Raw genomic sequence first — 15,370 nt, forward strand, 5'->3', positions numbered from 1 at the left:
CTGACTGGATCAGAATCAACAGAGGATTTTTTTAATGTTTTGGTTTAATACAGCTTTCTTATCCCCACAAAGTAATTCCTTCAGGTAATTGGATGCATAGTTTGAATAGGACACATTTTAAAAATTATTTTCAAGATTAGCATAATAAAATTATGCTCAAATTTCAGTTACAGTAGAATATATTTATTTTTCTCCTTAATTTAATATTTATTTAGAGATGTCATGATATACCTCTGTCAAATTGTGTATTGTGGGGAGGGAAGTACAGCCTTTGGTTTAGTTTACATTAAAATGCATGCTGCTAAGTTGAAAGATACAAATATTAGAATTCTTGTAACAAAAACTATCTTGGTCATGTAATATCCAAGATACTAGAACAGTTGGAAAGTAAACACCTTTAAATTTACTCAAAGGATGTGTTTTAAACGCTGTTCGAGCATTAAACAAACACCTGGGACCCAGACTAAAATATACCAATGAACACCAGCAGGAAGAGGAAGCTATGGTCTCAGTTAAGTGAACTCAACATTTTAACAGTGGATAAAGTTAAGAGAAGCAGAAAAAAAAATGTTGACAAAAGATTGTTGAATTCCTCTAGTGTTGAGTTCCTCATTCTATGGATGAGAATAAGCAGGCAGTCCAAGAACCTAACGACAAGAATGAAAACAAAGAGATAATTCTATTCTGTTTATGGCACTGAGAAAAAGCTTTATGGAGGAAATGATACTTAACTGTTATTTTCAGTGATGAAGAGATATTCTCCAAGGAGACAAAAGAAAAAAAGGCCATTTCAGACAGAGAAATCTCTGTGCACCAAGAAACTAGGGGTATGAATAAGCAAAGTGCAGGGCCAGAGAAAGTGGTTCTTCATGCTGAAATGGAGACAAGAGAGGGAGGGCGGTTGGCAGAGAGGGAGGGACAGAGGGAAGGAGGAATAGCTTTCAACAAAAGAAAAGAAAACTAGCTTGAATAAAACAATACCTCCTTTGCCAAGCTAATAAATTTGTAATTCACATAGGAGGAACTGAAATAAAATAGTGAAATGTGCAATTTACACAGATCCTTTCAACTTCTAGGTGGCCACTGAGAGAAGTGGATGAAGAGACTCAAGAAGATTAAGCTGTTAGATGTCTATTGCTGAACTAAGATAGCAGATAGACAAAGCTGAGGAGGTCCTGAATAGTAGAGATTCAGAAGCAAAGTTTACAACAAGTAATCTGAAATAGGATAAAAGAGAAAAGAAGAAGAAACCACTTCAGAACAGCATATGGCTGTGGAATACCTTATATTTCCCAAAGAACATGGAAGACTACTGATTTAAAGAGAAGTGATTGGCTGATTTTAATTTTTTTCCATGCCTACCCTTCACAACTTAATGTGTTCAGATTAGAAATGAAAAGCCAATTAAGATAATAGAATATCTTTACTTAGGCTCAGTGTTTCATAAGCACATTTTTAGCTACACATTGACTTTGGCCTCAAAATAATATAACAAGTAACATTTGGAGAGTGAGATCAATATTTTGGTAACATAATATTTGATATTTTATAATGTCCTTTGGCAAGAGTGTTTGTTAATTTTTGAAGTGCCTTAACATTTTAGATAGGAAGAAAATATGTAATTTCTGAAGCACATTATTAACTTATACTGACTGAAGAATATAACATTATTTTTACATTGGTTCAGTTGACTGTATATTTACTTTGTTTATGCTAACTCCATTTACAAATCATCTGCACGGTTAGTTGTAAGGGATAAGAAGTACTTGTAGTGTAATAATCACTGAAAATCAGTGCAGAAATGCCCAACATACAGAGATACCTGAAAATGGAAAGCTGGTTCAGCCTGAGTTCTCCTAGGAACTCTGGGTATTTGATTTGCAGTATTAAGAAAAGACTTGTGCTTTCAAGTCATTGAGTCGAAGTGGTAAGCTTGTGAGACTGTTAGCAGAGTGGTTTCATAGCTAAATTAGCTCTGTCCTTAACTACTCTCAGAGGTCTTTACAAGAAGAAACTCATGTAATTGACTTTAGTCTTTGCTTTTTATAAACAAAAATATATTAGGCCTCCACCAAATGCAGATACTTAGTGAGAAAATTTTGTATCTAAATGATTTATCTTCTTTAAAATATTGCTTTACACTTTTTCATTTGTGTGTGTGTCTGTATGTCTCTCTCTGTGTATGTGTGTGTGTGTGTGTTAGTGTGTATGTGTGTGTATGTATGTATATATGTGTGTGTGTGTGTGTGTGTGTGTGTGTGTGAGAGAGAGAGAGAGAGAGACAGAGAGACAGAGAGACAGAGAGACAGAGAGACAGAGAGACAGAGAGACAGAGAGAGAGACAGAGACAGACAGAGACAGAGACAGAGAGGAGATATTCATATGTTTGTATGTGGAGGTGTGGGCTTGCTTTACTGGGTTCTGGGGATCCAAATGCAGATACACATTTGCATGGCGACATTTTACTCATTGAATCATCTGCCCAGTCCCTGCTTCTGAAGCTTATGGGAGAGAATGAAAACTGCAGGTGTGAGAGTCACTTGTGATTCTAGCCAATGGTGGGAACTCAGGATAGAGAGTTCCCATCTCAAAAATATTAACCCAGAATTGTTCCTGACTAAAGGTAATTCAAGGACAAAGAATGTAACAGAGAATAAAGGGAAGGCCATCCAGAGACTGCACCACCTAGGACTCCATCCCATCTTCAGACACCAATCCCAGACACTATTGCTGGTACCAAGAAGCACTTGCTGACAGGAGTCTGGTATAGCTGTACCCTGGGACAGCCAGAACCTGACCAATATAGATGTGGATGCTTATAGCCAACAATTGGACTGAGCATGGGTACTTCAATGGAGGAATTAGGGAAGGACCAAAGAAGTTGAAGGGCTTTGCAACCCCATAGGAAGAACAACGTTATTAACCAACCAGAATCCCCAGAGCTCCAGGGACTAAACCTCCAACCAAAGAGTACACATGGAAGGACCCATGGCTCCAGCTTCTTATGTAGCTCAGGATGGCCTAATCTGGCATCAATGGGAGGGGAGGCCCTTGGTCCTGTGGCTATTAGTTTCCCCAAAGTAGGGGAATGCTAGGATGGTGAGGCAGAAATGGGTGGGTTGGTAGGGGAGCAACCTCATAGAAGCAGGGGGCAAGGGGTATAGGAAAGGGAGTTTGGGGAGGCCAAACCAGGAAGGGGGATAACATTTGAAACGTAAATAAATAAAATAACCCATTTAAAAAAAGAGAAAGAAATGAGAGATAAGTACAGAAGTGAAACTAGAATCTGCTGCATCAGTGGGAACTTATTTAAAGATTGGTCTACTAGGGTCAAGGGGTGGGGAAAGGGAAAGCTTAGCTGAGGATAAATGTTGCTTAGAACGGGACATGTATCTAGGTGTATGTATCAAGCAAAATTTTATATTTCTAAGTAACTACAATTTATGTCTTATTATTGATATAGTATTTAAGTAGGTTTATGAATTTTTGTATTGTACATAATATGAATTAACATTCTTTCATGGACTTTAATTTTTCCCCAGTTTTGCTATGCTAAACTTACTGTGATATTTACAAACTTGGATTGCATCATTGATGATTTTCTTGAATTACAGTAACAGAAATTAAAGTATAAGTTTGTCTTTTTACTAGTTTTAAGTGGGCTATAAGCTTATTGTTGATAATCCAGAAAATTCAAAACGTTAATATCAGACAGTGTTGACATAGAGGAAAATCACCAACAGTTTTACTTTCTGTGGAGAAATTTGATAGTGTTTAGCTTTATACCTTAATTTTGCTCTAATATCTAATATATAAGTAGATATATTTTAAAATCAGGGTTATTGGTATCTCATTGATTAAATTCTATATTAATCTTCAGAACTGTACATTATCTAAGATTCTGTTCTTTCAATGTTTATTGAATATTATATGATCTAGGCACAGAAATAAAGTTACGGCCTGTTTGGGGGATAATATATATAAATAGTATTCTCTTTTTATAGAATAAACTGAAATGGAATAGTGGGATTTATTTTAAAAGTAGTAACTTTTTGGCCTGGAAGTAAAATATGCTCATTTATCATAGTGGTTATTCATTTTTCTCTTATTTTCTTTTTCGACTATTTTTAACTAAAAGAAAATGGTCGCAGTCATTCCTGGTAAAATATATCACAATATTAGGAATATTTGAACACAAATGCATATTCCCTGACATAATACTATTATTTTTTATTTCTAAGCTATTTATAAATATTACCTTATGATAAAAATATACTTGTATTAACAGTTTATCTCTATGTCTGTGTGAGAATGAGAGTGTGGGAGAGTGATAGGGACATAGATAGATAGATAGATAGATAGATAGATAGATAGATAGATAGAAGGATGATAGTTAGATATTTAAGGCAATATATTTGTTTGAATCCCAGTGTTTTTATTTATATATTTGACGTAGCATCTACCTTATGACATTGATAAAAAATAAAAAAAAAAAAACGGATACTATCTTTAATTTGCTATTAGTGACTTACACATTGGGAGAAAATTACTTTTGAATGCCAGCAGCTCTTGCTGCTGTGCAAGATCTAGCCCAGGTGCATATGATTATGTCATGCATAGGCATTTAAACTACAGGTCAATACACATATGTGGGGTTTTTTTAAACAAAGAAATGTTCCTTTTATAAATTATCACATAGTAACCAGACAGAATAATCATGTAGAGCCAAAGAAGATAACGTTCTAGATCCTTCAAAGATTGACCTAACTGGGGTGGAAAGGGCATGAAGAAAAGACGGACATGCTGTCTCATGGGAAGAAAAGCTGCTGTCTAATGGACTGGGCTCTCAGTTGGTCAAACTACAGCATCCTGGAAACTTAAGATGTCCATTACATACAATTAAACAGGGAGTCAGGTTCAACTGACCTCAGTAGGAGCAATCTCTATAACAGCCTTCAGGCTATAAGCATCTTTGGGGAGAAAGATTTGGTGGACATGTTTTTGTACACGCTATCAACATTTGCATTTGGATCAGGAGAGAATACTTTTCTATTTCTCTGAGCTTGACAAGGAGGAGGCTTTGCTATTTTTGTTGGGTCTAAGGCAATAGGGTCCTTGACACAGCTATGCTCATGACAGCAACACATACTAACAAGTACTTAACTTTCTCCCTAAACACATGAGAGAAAGAGAGAGGGAGAGAGAGAGAGAGAGAGAGAGAGAGAGAGAGAGAGAGAGAGAGAGAGAGAGAGAAAGAAAGAATATGCTTTCCAGAGAAAATGAAGGGGTCACAAACAACTGGGCTTTACTCTGAAGTACATTTTCTTGTGTCATTCCAACAAATTCTCTTATTGGATGACTGAATTTATTTGCATAGTTCTCTAATACAAACAATACCTTGCTTATTTAAAAAGTGCATATCACTGTCTCTACCATGTGCCAAATAGTGAAATTAAAGTTACAACTAACTAGCACTATAAATGCACTGGAAAAGAAAGACAGTACATTTGGCATCATTTTTGTTCAAAAAAAAATATTGCAGGCCTGTTGTGGTGGCACATGCCTTTAATCCCAACACTCAGCACACAGAGGCAAGTGGAGCCCTCTGAGTTTGAATTCAGCCTGTTCTACATCATGAGTTCCAGGCCAGCCAGAACTAGGTAGTGAGACACTATCTCTAAAAGAAAATAATCTACCAGTCAATTAGTATTCCAGTGCATAAAACGAGCTGAATGAAATACTTCTTGTTAAAATGAGTTGTTCGGAACAGAAATACTTATATATTCTCTCTCTCTCTCTCTCTCTCTCTCTCTCTCTCTCTCTCTCTCTTCAGTACTAGGGAAATATAGTCATTTCTGACTGTCTGCCTATGAAAAATAATTCCATAAACACTTACAAGATTCAGCAGCATGATGATTATGAAATTGATACAGACAGCAGCACCAGATGTAGCAAACTGCCAGTGCTGTTTGACGAAATTCCACTTGAATGATGCAAACTGTTCCATGACTACCAGACGGTACACTACAACTGCGAATACTGCTGTGATGACCAAGGAGATCTGCAAAGTGAGAGAGCAAACAGGTTGTGTTACTAACAAATGAGAAGCAATCCACGTATATTAAATGATATATATTAAAGTGATATATATATATATATATATATATTAAAATAACAATGGAAACAGTCATTTTCTTTTGCATTTTTAGGATAACAAAATGAGTTGGTGTGCTAGAATATACTTCTAACCCCAGAATCTGGCATCATTCTCAAAACGCTGATGATCATATTTTACCATGAAGAAGATTCCTGAGACAGACACAAGAAGTCGCGTGACTTTGTCGGATGAAGGCTGATGAGGCTCGGGCTTCCCTGTGATGGGGTTTATTACCTCCATCCTGTAATATTTAGCTTCAAACTGGGGGCGAAGTGTTTCCTATGGGAGAAACTAAGGTTATCTAAATACCAAGTCCACAAATTAAAATAAAAAAATCTTTTGAGAATTTATACAGACCCTTGACTTCATCCTGCTGTTGTGTTGTTTGCACAAAGATGCAACATTCCAAAGAACAATACTACTTACATCTCAATTAAACCTCTGGGTATATTTTAACTAGGGCAATTGACTACGGATACACTTTTAGAAAACATTATAGAAATGGTTTAAACAATGTATGTTTCACCCCTATTATCTTCATAAAGTAAGGAATCTTGTCAGTATGATGTAAGGATGAGAATCTTCTTCTAGTTTGACGTTACTGCATTGAGTAGTAACAGAGCTCTAAGATTTATAGACTCCCCCAAATTTCTTAACTTCTACTTCCCTAATATCTTACCTCCTCTTCTTCCCATTCAATAAGGTCCCAAGTGTAAGTCAGTATGCTTCTTCTCCTTTTCCAAAACTCAAGAAAGACTGTGGCTATAAAATAATAATGATAATGATTAATACTAGAGTAATAAAAATTCTCCATCTCAAACACACCACATTGCTTTTCTTCAGGCAAGTATATTTTATCATACATTTAATTAAATTGTTTAAAGCGATTTGTTAATAAATAAATATTGGAATTTGTATTTAAATCATCTTTTTTTTGGTCTTTATATAATCTGTCTTTATGCATGTCTAAAGGAAGGCAATTTTTAACACTACAATTGATGAGACTTTTGTTAGCATTGTATATCAAAAATGATGCTAGAATAAAAGGTCAAGACTAGAGCAATAAATTCTGTTGCTTTTTTCATTATTTAAAATTACCTCAAAACTCTAAGTTCTCATCTACCAAAGATAATCAAAACCTGATACTACTCATCCAAGACCTGAGAGAAGCAGAGGGAGAGAAGAGATAAAGTACAAGGTGGGGAAGGATGAGCTATTGAATTTTTTATTTGATTTACTTTTATAATTAAAAGTTTGAATATACAATAGTAATGCAATACCATATGCAGTTAATTTACCTAACATTTTAATCCCATTTTAAGATTGATAGTGTCCTTTCATGTGTCATTGATTTTATTTAAAAGATAATTCTCTTAAAATTGTCAAGAAGATAATGAAAATTATGATCACTCAAACAAAGGTGCTTCATGTGTGTGTCTGCAGTCATAGTACACAACAGTGGAAGAGCCAGGGCTGGTGCTCTTCACTGAGCAAGTTTGGCCACTGCATTCTGCAGGTTCTTCCTGCCATTTTTGGACCTACCATAAATACTATATGCTGATTTCCTGCAAGGTCCTAAAGGATTAGAAATGGATAAAAGAGGCAACATCACTGGACTTCATTGATTAAAAGACAAGAGAGACTTTTTCAGCACTGGATTGTTCTTTACAATATCAGACTACAATCACTGTTACCAACAGAGGAATTCGAGACACGAGAGACATGGGATGGAGACGGATGGGAGAAAAAGAGAGAGGGGGAGAGGGAGAGAGAATGATACTATGCCATGATTTCTAGCCAAAACCATTTTACATTTTTAATATAGACAATCTCATACTAATTAACATCAGTCGTAGTCGAGGCTTACAGTTCAATGAGGCAGAGGACTGCCTCTTAACTTTCCTTAACAGTATATACTTGAAAAAGAGGAATCTAACACAAAATCTAAGTAAAATAAAAGTGATCTGAATGATTGCAGTTTCAAAGCCATAATCTTCAAAAAACAAAAACAGATACTTAGTGGCTATTCCTGGCTGTCAACTTGACTATATTTGGAATGAACTACAATCCAGAATTGGAAGGCTCACCAGTGAACCTAATCTGGAGGCTGGGAGATAGAAGTTTCTGATCTGGATCTTGGTGTGGAGATCTTGTGACACAGTGGCTATTGATTCTAGAAGATTAAGACAGGGAGATCTCCGAGTTCAAGGTCATCTGGGATTAAAGGTGTGGTGGCACACACCTTGAATCTGGGCTACACCTTCTGCGTCTAGACAGGATGGCATTTTCATTGAACTAGGTATTCAATTGGGTTGTGTTTTAAGAGTTCATTCTCACTGAGACATATTCGTTTCATGCATATCATATATTTGAGATCTCAAACAAATCCATAATCTCATTTTTTAAAAAAAATAATTTTAAAAAGCTTCCAGAATAATTTAGTATACCAGCATAAAGCAAGGATAAATTTTATTACTTAGAAATAGCTGCCTAACTTATTAATTAAAAAACAAACAAACAAACAAAAAACAAAAAGAAAACCACTTTAGTGGAAGATGGCCTAGTCGACCATCATTCGGAGGAGAGGCCCTTGGTCTTTCAAAGATTATATGCCCCAGTACAGGGGAATGCCAGGGCCAGGAAGCAGGAGTGGGTGGGTAGGGGAGCAGGGCAGGGGGAGGGTATAGGGAACTTTCGGGATAGCATTTGAAATGTAAATGAAGAAAATATCTAATAAAAATTGTTTAAAAAATTATCATACTCATTGCTTTGGCAATCACCTGAAATTATGGATATACCATATTTTTTAATAAAAGTTGTGCTTATATAAGCTCATACTCTCCTTAATTTATAGATTTTGATGTTTGTAAGTTTTACTCTTAAAGGCAGTTTTAGGACTGAGAATGATGGAGCACACTAACCGCCCCCAGCACTGGGAGGTACAGGCAGGCACATCTCTGTGAATTCTAGACCAGCCTCTTCAACACACTGAATTCTAGGCTAGCCAGGATTGCATAATATGAATTGATCTCAGAAACAAACAACAGTTTTAGAACACTTGTCTTTTCTTAACTCTGGAGTTTTGGGTTTTTTGGGTTTTTGTTTTGTTTTGTTTTGTTTGTTTTGTTCATCACTTGAAAAAAAAATGAGTTAACAAAACAAAACAAACAAAACAAAAAAAAAAACCACTGTTTGTCTAAGAACCTGGGACTAGACATGTTACAGGCTTTATTTGAAAGCCTACTATTATTAACCTTCTAAATGGTTATAGTATCAAACCAACTCCCAACAACTTATCATTATACCAATATATTAGTGCACCTTTCAGCCCTCATCAGAAAAGTTCCTTTTACAGTAAATAGAGGCTGATAAGGAGTCCTACAACTGATCAAGTTTAGAGAATAAGAGTATGGAATCCTCAGCCCTAACAAGGATATCTATATCACAGCTTCTCCTCCTAAGGTTCAAGGACTATGGCAAAAAAATGGGCAGAAAGCTTGCAAGAGCCATAGGAAGTTGATGACTACAAAGAAACCATGATCTTGGGCACATCAAGGCAGTTGCACATATGAATTCATATCAGTTGAGATAGGATGCACAAGACTTTAGCAGGTGTAAGCCAAGACCAAAGTTCAGCATGAAGAGCAGAGATGGGCAGCTGTAGGGAGTGGAAGAAGCCCTGAGTTAGTGAAGCCCTAAGTGTATGTATATTTTGACATCGCCAGGCCAGTTGAGGACTCTGAGACGAACTGGCCCATGAGAAACTGACAAAGACATTACCAATATAAATAGGCTCAAGAGAGATGGCAAAGCTTTCCTAGGGAATCGAAGTATAAGGTTTGATAAATTACTGCTCACTGTGTGAAAGAACAACATTTATAGGTTCATCTTCCTAGATGTTTACAGCCCGAGATGCTCAAAGATCTACAAAGATGTCCAGAGACTAACTATCCCTTCCATTTGTACTGTGCCTAATATACATGGGTATCTGGGTTGTGGTGATAGTGAGTATAGAATCCCACCTGATCCCAGATTCCTTGAAGGAGTGTCTTTGTGTATGTCCTTTTTTATTCCTTTGCTGGCTCTAGCCAGTGTTCCAGAACCCAAGCCTACAGGGACATGAGAGGCACCCATCCTTAACTAAGAAGCTGTTGGCCATGTAGAGATGCTAGGAGAATGAGAGTCAGTTTTTGTTAAGAGTGTGGCCCATGATAAGTTGAGCACACGCCAGGGAAAGTCACACACCAGAGACTGTGTGATCTCCACAAACTGTATTTAATGGGTTAAACTGTACTTTAAGTTGAGTGGGTACTTTAAGATGGTGGCTCTAGGAGGAGCTGGGGATGGTGCTATATAAAACTAAGACACAAATTACAAAATTATTTTAAAAAGAAGTACCCACATCCTCACACTTGATTTTTTGATCTTTGCCATTCTGATTGGTGTAGGGTGGAATCTCACAGTCATTTTGATTTGTATTTCTCTGATGAATTATGACTTTGAACATTTCTTCAAAGTGCTTCTAAGCCATTTGAGAGTCCTCTGATGTAAATTCTCTGTTTAGCTCTATATTCCATTTTTGATTGGGTTGTTTGTTTTTTTGGAGGTTAGCTTTGTGAGTTCTTTATATATTTTGGATGTTAGTCCTCTATCAGATGTGTGGTTAGTGAAGATTTTTTTTGCCAGTCTGTAAGTTGTTAATTTGTATTTGTGTCTTTTGCCTTACAGAAGATTTTCAGATTCACGAGATTCTGTTTATCAATTCTTGATCTTAGAGCCTGAGATATTGGTGTTCTATTTAGGAAATTTCTCTTCATGCCAATGAGATCAAAGGTTCTTTCCCACTTTTTTTTTTTTTTAAATCTTTTACAAATGTATTTATTTGTTTTCATTTTTTAATTATTATTATTTTCTTTATTTACATTTCAAATGCTATCCTGAAAGTTCCCTATACACCCCCTGCCCCTGCTCCCCTACCCACACCCACACCCACACCCGCACCCACACCCACACCCACTCTCACTACTTGGCCCTGTCCTTCCCCTGTGCTGGGTCATATAAAGTTTGCAAGACCAAGGGGCCTCTATTCCCAGTGATGGCCGACTAGGCCATCTTCTGCTACATATGCAGCTAGAGACACGAGCTCAGGGGGTACTGGTTAGTTCATATTGTTGTTGCACCTACAGGGTTGCAGCCCCCTTAAGCTCCTTCATGCCAATGAGATTGAAGGCTCTTCCCCCTCACTTTTTTTTGTGGGACTGCAAACTGGTACAACCTCTCTGGAAATGAATCTAGAGATTCCTCAGAAAATTGGAAATAGATCTACCTGAAGACCCAGATATACCACTTTTGAGCATATAACCAAAAAATGTCTCATGATATCCCAGGGACACCTACTCCACTATGTTCACAGTGGGCCTTATTTATAATAGACAGAAGCTGGAAACAACCCACATCTCCCACAAACTGAGAATGGATACAGAAAATGTGGTTCATTTACACATGGAATACTATTCAGCTATTAGGAACAAGGACATCAGGAGTTTAGCAGGCAAATGGATGTAACTAGAAAATATCATCCTGAGTGAGGTAATTCAGACCCAAAATGATGTGATCTCTAATAAGTGGGTATTAGCCAAAAAGTTACAGAATACATAGAATAAAATCCACAGAACTGAAAAAGGTTAACAAGCAGAAGGGCCCAAGCGAGGATGCTTCAATTCCACTTGGGAGGGAGAAGAAAATAATCACAGGAGGCAGAGGGATCTGGGTGGGAGAGGGGCAGGTCAGAGGAAAAAGGAAAGGATCAGGTATGGGGGTGGGGAGACAGGATAGAAGACATGGGAGCCAGCAGAATGAGTGGAAATATGCAACCTCAAGGGGGTAGGATGTAGGAGGACCCTTTAGAAATTACCAGAGACCTGGGATGTGAGAGACTCTCAGGACCAAAAGGGAGGGACTTTAGATAAAATTCCCAACAGTGTGGAAAGGGAACTTGTAAAGTCCACCTCCAGTAGAAAGACAGGGCTTCAAGTGGAGGGATGGGGCTTCTATCCCACAGTCAAAAATTCTGACCCAGAACTAACTGTTTCTGTCTAAAAGAACTGCAGGGACAAAAATGGAGAAGAGACTGAGGGAAAGGTGGCCCAATGACCATCTTGGGATCCATCTCAAAGAGAGGCTCTGAGGCCTGACACTATTACTGATGTTACAGTGTGCTTATAGACAGGAGCCTAGCAAGGCTGTCCTCTGAGAGACTCAACAAGCAGCTGACTGAGACAGAAGCTGATCCTTATATTCAATCCAACCACTGACTGAAGTTGGGGACCGCTGTGGTTGAATTAGGGAAATATTGGAAGAGGTTGAGGAGGAGGACAACCCCATAGGAAGCCCAGCAGTCTTAACTAACCCAGACCCCTGAGATCTCTCAGATACTGAGCCACCAACCAGGCAGCATGCCCGAGCTGGTCTGAGGCATCAAACACATATATAGCAGAGGACTCCCTGTATGACTTCAGTGGGAGAAGAGCCCCTATTCCTGGAGAGACTTGAGGCCCCAGGGAGTGGGGAGGTGTGGCAACAGGGGGATATCTTCTTGGAGATGGAGGTTTGGGGGAGGAGGAATGGGATAAGGAACTGGGAGGGGCAACAGTTGGATTGTAAAAAATAAAAGTAATAAATTTAAGAAAACTATTTTATGAATATGAGTACACTGTAGTTGTTGTCTTCACACATGCCAGAAGATGGCATCAGATTCCATTACAGATTGTTGTAAATCACCATGTGGTTGCTGGGAATTGAACTCAGGACCTTTGGAAGAGAAGTCAATGCTCTTACCTGCTGAGCCATCTCTCCAGCCCCAATTACAAAAAAAAGAAAAAAAAAAAAGATTTCAGAGGAACCAGTCTCCCTTTCTCCTGCTGGGTTGCTTTGTACAGTCTCAAAATGAGGGCTTTAGCTTTGTCTTTTTTGTTTTGTTTTGTTTTGTTTTGTTTTGTTTTGTTTTGTTTGTTTTGTTTTTTGAGACAGGGTTCCTCTGTATAGCCCTGGTTATCCTGGCTATCCTGTAGACCAGGCTGGCCTTGAACTCAGAAATCCGCCTGCCTCTGCCTCCCAAGTGTTGAGATTAAAGGCGTGCACCACCACCACTTGGCTTTGTCTTATTGTATCTTGTTTTGCTATGACTCCCTGTTGTCTCTTGGAAGCTTGCTCTTTCCTGAAATGAAACAGAGGGGAAATGGATCTAGCGGAAAGGGGGGGTGCAGGAGAGCCTGGAGATGTGGGGGGGTTCCTACTCCCTCCACCTAGGGTGCATCCCACGAGGGAAGAGATTTTCAGTATAAGTAAGTCATGGCTTGCTCTTAAAAATATAAAGATTTGACTTACTGGTTTATATATTGCTCAGCATTATTCCATAAGAGAAAGCCATCTTCAAATGATGGGTATGAAAGATTGAAGGACAGTTAATGTTTTTCTTTTTGCAGAGTTCATAGGCTTCTTTCCTCTTATTCCCACAAATCTTTCTGCTATCCCCTCCTTATGTAGCCCAGGTTATCTAGAAATCAGAGTCTTTGGGCATTGACCTTCCGAATGCTGGGATTTTTAATATGTTTTTATCACATCCTGAATGAATTTAATGTCAATCTCAATAATAGAAGGAATAGGATGCAAACGAAGGTTGAATTCGCATGTAGTTCAGCACTGAGTACAAAGCATGTGATGCCATGAAGACATGATTATGAAAAACCTTGAAGTGAAAATTTCTGGTTTCTTTTGATAGTCAGTTGTGTCATGTGATGTTTTTCTGGAAACTGACTTTTGAGAGGATGGTTTTTTTTTTTTTTTTTTTTTTGCTGAAGCAGAAACATGGGAGGATGCTGAAAACAGACATGTGGTATTTTTCGGGAAGCTGCCTGGAAAAAGGGCATGCTATGTTTTGCTAGAGTGGACTCGAGAGAATGTGATGTTTAGAAAGGGTATAAACAGAACTCAACAGAGAGTGGATGATGCGGTGTGGTATTGGTTTGCCTTACTGCTTGTTGCTGGTCTTTGCTGGTCTTTGCTGACTCTGGTCTTCACTGACAACACTGTGGAACTGATTTCACTTGCCTTCTTCACTCATCACCATTTGTTATGATTTCATAGAGGGAAAATGGACTAAAAATTTGGCAGCTTCTTGCCACTTCTGTGGAGTTGGGCTGGTTGGCAGAGCTTTGTGCATGGTTTCTTCTGGATTGAACTCTACTTGCTAATTTGTGAATGGTGTCTGCAAGTGGATCAAGCTACCACTGCTGGTACTTGTGGACTGATATACTGACAGTGCATATTGGATTTTCCCCAAAGAAGTATTTCTAAACAGATCCACATCCTCCTTTGTCCTAGTAACATTTCCTTCCCACTACATCTGGTAGGTAGTGTGCTAGAAGGGAGGTTAAAGCATTTTAAGTACACTTATGAAAGTAGGTCTTGTAAAATGTAAGTCCACAAGACCCATTTGACAAATTTAGAAAGTAACAAAGACATGTTAGTCCTTTCATGGTACACAGGGGACAGAAGCTTGGCCTGCACAGTTGACGTTGAATCTTGCATGGATACCCAGTCTCTGAAGCAAGCAATGGATGAAAGAACACAGAAACATCGATGACATAGGCCCAGATAGGGTTTAGAAGATAGGAGTATGGGACCATTAAGAGACATAGAAATTGGAATCTGATAGATTTATTGTACTTAATATCTGTCTTAGTCAGGGTTTCTATTCCTGTACAAACATCATGACCAAGAAGCAAGTTGGGGAGGAAAGGGTTTATTCGGTTTACATTTCCATACTGCTGTTGATAACCAAAGGATGCAGGACTGGAACTCAAGCATCTCAGAAAGCAGGAGACATGAAGGGATGTTCTTTACTGGCTTGCTTCCCCTGCCTTGCTCAGCTTGCTCTCTTATAGAACCCAAGACTACCAGCCCATAGATGGTCCCACCCACAAGGGGCCTTTCTCCCTTGATCACTAATTGAGAAAATACTTTACAGCTGGATCTCATGTAGGCATTTCCTCAACTAAATCTCCTTTCTCTGTGATAACTCAAGATGTGTCAAATTGACACAAAACTAGCCAGTACAATATCTTACAGTATCCAGAAAAGTACTGCCTAGTCTATGCCTCAAGCCAATTATTTTAATACCTCTGGGAACAACTCCATATCATTAGCTTTTTG

General features: G+C 38.2%; 1 protein-coding gene across 5 annotated transcripts in view; it reads right to left on the reverse strand.

Annotated features, from left to right (window-relative positions):
• The window catches only part of Ano3 (anoctamin 3), a 285,933-nt gene that overhangs the window by 34,290 nt on the left and 236,273 nt on the right, over positions 1 to 15,370 (reverse strand). For all 5 annotated transcript variants that reach the window (XM_029536331.1, XM_029536329.1, XM_029536330.1 and 2 more), the window contains 3 exons: positions 6,837 to 6,919; positions 6,296 to 6,436; positions 5,897 to 6,061 (listed from right to left, as the gene is read on the reverse strand). In XM_029536331.1, coding sequence (XP_029392191.1) covers positions 5,897 to 6,061; positions 6,296 to 6,436; positions 6,837 to 6,919 — 389 coding nt within the window. The remainder of the gene's footprint in view (positions 1 to 5,896; positions 6,062 to 6,295; positions 6,437 to 6,836; positions 6,920 to 15,370) is intronic.

Source organism: Mus pahari, chromosome 3, assembly GCF_900095145.1.
Source record: "Mus pahari chromosome 3, PAHARI_EIJ_v1.1, whole genome shotgun sequence".
NCBI lineage: Eukaryota > Metazoa > Chordata > Mammalia > Rodentia > Muridae > Mus > Mus pahari.